Raw genomic sequence first — 7,716 nt, 5'->3', positions numbered from 1 at the left:
GGATGGGACATCATGTGAAAACCTTGAAGACTAATAGAAGAATGAAGCAGTTAGATCATTCTCCTGGGGTTCTTTCAAAGGGGTATTAGCTTTCCGTTAGCCAAAATCCTCCCTCAGAAGCCTTTGTAAAATGTAATTTAAATCTGCCTCATTCCAATTTCTTTTATGCCTATGTAGGTTACCAGAGCTGCACGCGGCACTGAAGGTTGACCGGGTGACACGTTTGAATTAATTTACATTATATGTTTTCGTTTATTTAATTACTGTTCTGATAGTGATACTAATACTACAAAAAAGATATATGTTAGTAGCCGGACAATAAAACTGTTCATTCCGTATCACGTTCGTGTCTGCGCCAAGACCCTTGACGCTGGGCTCACTAACGCGCCTGTCAAATAGCAACTGCTTTAAAACAGAAACTCCTCCCCACACAGCGCGTTCCGTCGCCTTCCCAGCGCAATGGTCTCGTGGATTATCTCCAGACTTGTGGTGTAAGTTGTTTTTAATAGCATATTGTTCTCCTTTTGGAAACCCCTATTTTTAGCCTTTTAATATTATAACGCGTGTCGTTGTCTAGATTGGCACTCTGTAACAAGGTGCATGTCATCAATAGCCGTTCTTCATTCTGTAGCTGTTCATAGCATACCTCTTATTTCTAAGCGGAATCAGCCGCCGTGACTTGGTGGTTTGAGACAGATATCTGTCTGCTCGTAAAACTGGAACGGTGTTTTTTGACTGAGAGGGTGTTTTGTCATTTCAGTTGTAATAATTTGAATACGTTGTCTTTCTGAGGTGCTGAATCCATTATCATATCATTATAGCCTGTTTTTGTTCCAATTCTAGACAAAGAAATGTAATGATTGTCTCTAATAAATATATAGGCTATATGAATTATTAACAGTCTGTCTGTCTACCAATAGGCCTGCATGTAGACATGTAGAACACAAAATAGCCTCATAAAATGTAACGTATAGCCCAGATTTGAGCGCCTGAGAGTGCAGCTATTTTGTGTTATTTGATGTCCTGTATTTAGAAAACAAAGGGATGGGTCAGTCTACTCAGGTTACAATCCAAGTTTTGCACACAATTCAAGACTTGACTGGGCACATGTTAAATACATCTTGCTCAGTAATCATTTTGGATCCATGTCCATGAAAATACTTGTTAATTCGACTCATTTCTTATTGACAAATAATCAACACAGCCAATGCTTTTTGGGGTTTTGGTGTGGCTAAATCTCAAAATAGCAAATCAATTTAATTTAGATTACATTATCATATTACAAAGCCGTCTGGTAAGCCAGACCTAGGCAATGAAGCTGTCTTGGTATTCAAGACTACAACCCCTACTCAACACGACATTAGATTAATGTAATGTCCTGAACATTCAGGAGATAGGCCTGTAAATAAGAAACCAGTGCGTAACACATTTATTTTGGTGACCTTTTATAAACACAAACTCTGATAGCGCTGTCATACACGGCGAAACGGTGCAGGCATATGTAGGTCAGTAATTTGATCAGGTCACGCAAACAGCTGTTGCCTGACTGTTGCATTTCAAGGAGGTCTTGTCCAAAAGTTATACTGTCAGCACAGGTGTATGGGGAGGACTAAAGCTAGATTAATTTATTTAAAAATAGTTTACAATGTAATGGTATTTAAAGTGGGGTATTACATTACATTTAGTCATTTAGCAGACGCTCTGAGCGACTTACAGTAAGTACAGGGACATTCCCCCCCGAGGCAAGAAGTGCTTTGCCCAAGGACACAACGTCAGTTGGCACGGCAGGAAATTGATCCGGCAACCTTCTGATTACTAGCCGGACTTCCTCACCGCTCAGCCATCTGACTCCCTAAAAAATAACACTTAATAAACACCTACATTTCACTTGAAGGATTTTGCACGTGAGGCAGGCTTGTGACATGTACTGTTTCCTCCAGGCTGATCTTTGGCACACTGTACCCTGCATACTCATCATACAAAGCAGTCAAGTCAAAAGATGTGAAAGAATATGTAAGTATTAATAGTTTAAGTAATTATCTTTCTTATTTTGATATCGCTCATTATATCATGCATAATGAACTAGACTTTAGAAACAAAAAGTCTTTACATTTCGGTTTACCTTTACATGTATTCCTTCATAAAGGTGAAATGGATGATGTACTGGATAATATTTGCTCTATTCACTACTGTGGAGGCGATCACAGATACCTTTATTTGTTGGTAAGAAAATGTCTTCTGTTTCATGACAGTTCATGTGTTACAACATAGACAATGTTTTTCAAGTGGTAATGACTTCACTTTCCTTTGCGCCGCCAAAGGATTCCTTTCTATTACGAGTTGAAGATTGCTTTTGTGGTGTGGCTGCTATCTCCCTACACCAAGGGGTCAAGTTTCCTGTACAGGAAGTTTGTTCATCCTACACTATCCTCCAAAGAGAAGGTGAGACCGCTCCGTCAATCCTGTTTTCATTGTCCTATTGTAGTCTGATGACAAGATAACTGAAAGTCTCAACATCATTGTTTTGTCACTTTCCTGTGTTTAACGAATTACAAAATACAAAAAATATACTCATAATTATCTAATTATTATCTCATAATTTTCCAAGTGTTAGATAAATAAGTATAATGATAAAGGAAATTACATTTCCTTTAGGAAATGTATTGGGAATTAAAGTGAGAATAGAGTAAGGGACCTACACACAGTATAGAGGTTAGAAGTTAACATAATCAACATAGCTGTGGGTCAATTTTTTTTAGAATTTTTTACTTTTTGAAGACTTATCCCGTAGCCTTATGAACCAAGCAGAATTAATGTTTATGTTTTGTTTTTTTGCTTGGGCCAGGACATTGATGACTATCTTTGCCAAGCCAAGGACAAAGGTTATGACACTATGGTGCATTTTGGGAGGAAAGGACTCAACGTGGCAGCCACAGCTGCAGTCATGGCAGCCACCAAGGTACTGCTGACTCAGAATACTTGATTTGTGTTGACGTAGTGAGGTTGTGATCCTCATTCAAAACAGGTAATGTGATCGTTACTGGAATAATGATGTATTATGTATGATCATAGAACTGTACCATAACTCTGTAAAGGCTTTTAGAATAGGAAGGGACGCAAAGAATGAGCTGTTTGGTTTGCCGTGGCAATACTGTGTATGTGTGTTGTGTTTCGCTCATAGGGTCAAGGGGTGCTGTCCGACAGACTTCGTAGCTTCAGCATGCAGGACTTGTCCTCCTGCCAGTCAGACTCCGACAGCCCTGCATCTGTCACCACACAGTCTCCAACAGGACAGCACAGGACCAGACCCATGATGCGCAGCAAGTCAGAGAGTGCAGGCGGCACTAAGGGTGAGAAAAAACGTTCCAAACAAGTTCAGCACTGTGATGGTCACAGCAACAATCAGAGATGAGGGAACTGTTTAGTTCATCACAGGTGATTGTGTCAGTGTAAGGATAACGTTTAGAGAGGTAGAAAATAGCAACAGTTTTGACTTATACTTATGTTTCCCTGGGGATTAAAAAGATAGTGCCGTACTGCAGAAAACGTGTCTGTTTCCTCCACACAACAAACATTATCACACGTGTTACGTACGTCGTTCTTCCTGTTTAAGCCCCTCATATTGTTCTGCACCCTCACTTTCCATGTCCCTTTTAACTCAGATGTCCCTTCCTGTTTGTGACGCTGTCTAACTGTGGGTCAAGCCCCAAGCTGCCAGCCAGACAGCCTTTTGTCTGTTGTTCATGTATTTGACCAGAGGCTTGCCTTCCATGTTATCTTATCTGCTACATAGAAACACATGGCTCGGATTTCAATAATTATTTTAGACATTTTGCATCATGCTCTCTGTGTTAACATGTACTAATATAAGACCTTCACATTTATGCCTTAGAGTGATCATTAACCATTTATAGAAATGAAGCTGTTGAACAAAAATGGAACAAAACAACTGCTTTCTGGCCTAAATTGTAAATGAGGTGATATACTTATTTTTTTTTCTTTTTACAATCCTGAGTCCAGACTTAAGAGAGGCAATTGGAACTGTTATAGCGTTTCTCTTTTGATTGCCTGGGAATGGTTATATGGGAAGGAAATCCAGTTGACTGAGCATAATTCAACAGAGACTGAGAAGGCCTATACAGAAGGGGTCCTAGTGGGACTGTGCTGCTTGTTGACAGTCGTTTCAGTCATCTTGTATTATTTTCTTTTTCCAGTCCGGTGCTCTCTGCACTCTCATACCACAGGAATTACATGAATTACAGCACATTAGAATATTGCTGTCAGATGTGAATCTGCCTCTTTCAGTATAGTGATGGCAGGATGACAGTATGTTTGCAAGTTTGTTTGCTTATTTTCACCACCGTCCATTCTCACGGTGCAGGGGAAGACTTTGACATGTCTGACTATGAGGTGTTAAGTTTGGACCAGTGTGACGCCAAGGAGCCGCTGTCACTGCTTCGCACGCCCTCTGAATCCCTGACTGAATCCACAGCCCCTACGCCCTCTCTGACCCCTACGCCCTCTCCACCATCCACCCCGTCTCCACCTGCCACTCCCACCCCACCCTCCCAACCCTCCACACCTAACCCACCCCTCTTGTCCGCCCCACACTCCACCCTTTCCACACCGAAATCACCCTCCCACCCCGCCCAGCCCTCTCCACCTAACCCACCCTCCCACCCCGCCCAGCCCTCTCCGCCTAACCCACCCTCCCACCCCGCCCAGCCCTCTCCACCTAACCCACCCTCCCACCCCGCCCAGCCCTCTCCACCTAACCCACCCTCCCACCCCGCCCAGCCCTCTCCGCCCCCGGCAGCACCAGGCCTGACGGAGATGGGGAGGTGGAGGGAGAGAGGCACAAGCTCCCCACAGCTCAGGCTGATTAAGAGAAAGGCTCCTGAGGTACTGCTTTCATCCAGCCCCTCAGCTGGGGCATGACGCCACCTGCTTCTGGAGTGCCGTGACTAACACACTGAGTCACTAAACCTCACTGGCGCACATCTAACCGAAACCTTGTAGAATGGCTCTGTAGAGCTAGAGTGAAGCTGGACCAGTTGGATCTTGTAGCATCTAACGTGTGTGTGTAGTAGTATGGTAATAAATTGTGATTTTTGTTTTGGACTTTTTTTCAAAGGCTGTATGTGTGTGTGACTATGTACTTCCAATGAGACACGATGAGTGAAAACAGGAAGTTGAATATGATATTGATACATGGGAGACAGACGTTGTACATTAGGGTTTCGTTGCCTACATGACCTGACCTGACTAGATTACAGTATACATTACTGTTAATGGGGCCATTTCAGGATTGCATCCTTTCCATGTATCATGTCATATTTTCTATATTATCTATATTTATTTTTCTGAATTGAGTTTCTTAATTGGCATAATGCTTGCGGCTTCCATATCAGTGATGGTTGACTGAACTCTTGTTCTTTTCTGCCTCTTTCTCTCCATCTAGCCTCCCCCTAGAGTCCTGAGACCACTCACAAGATCCAGGAGTGCCCTTTCCTCAAACAGTGAAGCCATGTAAACATACACCAAGACTGCTTTGTCTGCCTTAGCTGCGAGGTAAAGAGGAAGATGAAAACAGAAAATATGGCCAAAAGCTAAAAGTATAAAGCAGCCCTGTATTAGCATAAGGTTTAACCAAAGCAACGTTCTACTTTTTTTCATGTGCTGTATGGCCTGTGGTACATTGTGTTAAGAAGTGGGGTCACAAGGGCAACACGAGTAGCATGGGTCATACTGGATAGACGTTTGGAATTGATTTGACTTTTTCTTTGTCGATTACTGTTTTTTTTTTTTTATGTATGTACAGTTTTATTTGTCATTTTGATTAGTTGTTTTTATATAATGCTTGAGGAGACAAGTGCATGTGTGTTTCTCTGGCTCCAAGTCTGCTGGTGTGTTATACAGTAAACAACAGAATGTACTGTCACCAAATTATCCTCAAGGACCCTGTTTGAGATGTCACATGAGGACTGATACTGGGGCAGAAATGGAGTGGCCGGCAAGAGGACTTTAACAGAGCATGCGTCTGTGCTTTTTGCACTAACTCTCTAAGTTTAGGGAGAGCTTTCAACTAGCCAATCAGATCTGCACTGTCAGTTCAGCCACACAAGGTTTCATGGGAAGGCTCAGTCAGGTCTTAGTAGCTCCTGCAAGGTGGCAATGCTTCCCCTGTGCTAATTAGTAATGGGCACTAAACAAAAAATATATATGTATTGGAAAAAAAACATGCAATGTTTTACTTCTCCTTACCTCTGCATATAAAGCCTTAACACTTGATCAGATCATGATTGGCAGGTGATGTCACTGCTCTACTTGTGAATTTTCTTTTAAAAAAACAACAAAGTACAGTAGTGAGGACTAAAGAATTTCCTTTGGCATCACTAACTGCAGCGTATTACTCAGTGGAATCTGTGAGAATCTTCTTACTGTCCAGTCTAGATTTAACAGCTGTATAAGAGTAGCATTGAGAACACTGACAGACTCATTTGTGTAGAGTTTCTTTCAGGTTTATTATTGATGATTAGAAACTCTGTAAACTGTGGTGTTTCTCAGAGTCTGATGACACTGCAATACTCTGTTCACTGAGCAATTTAAAAGTAAATGTTCTGATGCTTCTTGGTGTCCTGCATAGTCAGATACTTTGCTGTTTATAGTGGACATGTTTTAATTGTCTTATAATAGATGGATTTATTATTGGGAATGTGTTTTGCCAATAATTACGGGCTTGACTCTTGTAATCAAAGATCTCTTCACTGTAGTTAAGACACTGCACTGTCTTGTCACTGAGCCTAAATTCTCTAGTTGTCACTGTGTTTGATATTGAAGGTTGGGATTTGGGCAGCAATTCTTTTCGTTGACTGTATCAAGACAGTGTTTCAAAACTCAAATGAACGCTACTCAGGTACAATTCTTCTGTTTACACATCAACTTCACTTTATCTCATAGCAAACTATAGGCATACACTTATGTTGCACATGAATATCCTCTCATTGGCAAAATGAACATTGTGGGTAAAATATGATCATAATGCATTAGTGTAGTATCAGTGTTTATTGTTAAGATGTTGGAATGCGAAATCTTTTTTCAATGAGTGAAAATAAGAAATGATCCTTACTACAGTATGTTGCAATGTAGCTGATTAGTTTATCTTTTTGTACACATTTACAGAAGTCATCAGTGCATGATGTTTGATATTAGTTGGTATGACAATGGTTTATTATGTGCATTGCGTAAATTTGTGCAGGTGCATTCTATGCCTCATCTAATGCCTTGCTGATAGACATTGATTTTAAAGTGTTTTAAAATGTTTCTTAATTTCATCATATTGTGTGATTTGAGGCCAGTTAAAACACTTGTGACAAAATGTGAACATGCTTAAGAAGCTGTATGTTAATCTGTAACACAGAACACAGCTGCATGATGCCCTGAACTAAATATTGATCTCTGAGATGGCCTTTGAATGACTAAATAGTATCTTGTTCTGGCAGGCCAGAATCAGATCATACTGTAAACAAACACCAAAATGTGAGTTAGAGAATACAAATGTAAATGAATTATGGGTTAAAAAAAAAACTAAACAATTTATGGTTAGTTCTATTATCATCACATTCAGTCAGGTACGTTGGTGAGCTGACAACAGCCATTAAAAATGAAACCATGCGAAGCCTGGGCTCCTGCTTTGTTTCTTAGGACATGTTTAAG

The 7,716-nt window shown here is 40.9% G+C and overlaps 1 protein-coding gene across 1 annotated transcript; it reads left to right on the top strand.

Annotated features, from left to right (window-relative positions):
* The first annotated feature begins 411 nt into the window (after positions 1–411).
* On the top strand, positions 412–7,678 carry reep1 (receptor accessory protein 1). Its single transcript, XM_084683187.1, has 8 exons — positions 412–491; positions 1,941–2,013; positions 2,147–2,223; positions 2,322–2,442; positions 2,846–2,959; positions 3,182–3,350; positions 4,382–4,902; positions 5,462–7,678. The coding sequence occupies exons 1-8, from the start codon at positions 460–462 to the stop codon at positions 5,531–5,533; spliced, it is 1,179 nt and encodes a 392-aa protein (XP_084539313.1). The 5' UTR covers positions 412–459; the 3' UTR covers positions 5,534–7,678.
* The last annotated feature ends 38 nt before the right edge of the window (positions 7,679–7,716 follow it).

Source organism: Hypomesus nipponensis, chromosome 3, assembly GCF_054491055.1.
Source record: "Hypomesus nipponensis isolate SF chromosome 3, ASM5449105v1, whole genome shotgun sequence".
Classification (NCBI taxonomy): Eukaryota; Metazoa; Chordata; class Actinopteri; order Osmeriformes; family Osmeridae; genus Hypomesus; species Hypomesus nipponensis.
This window is presented reverse-complemented; position numbering and strand designations above follow the sequence as displayed.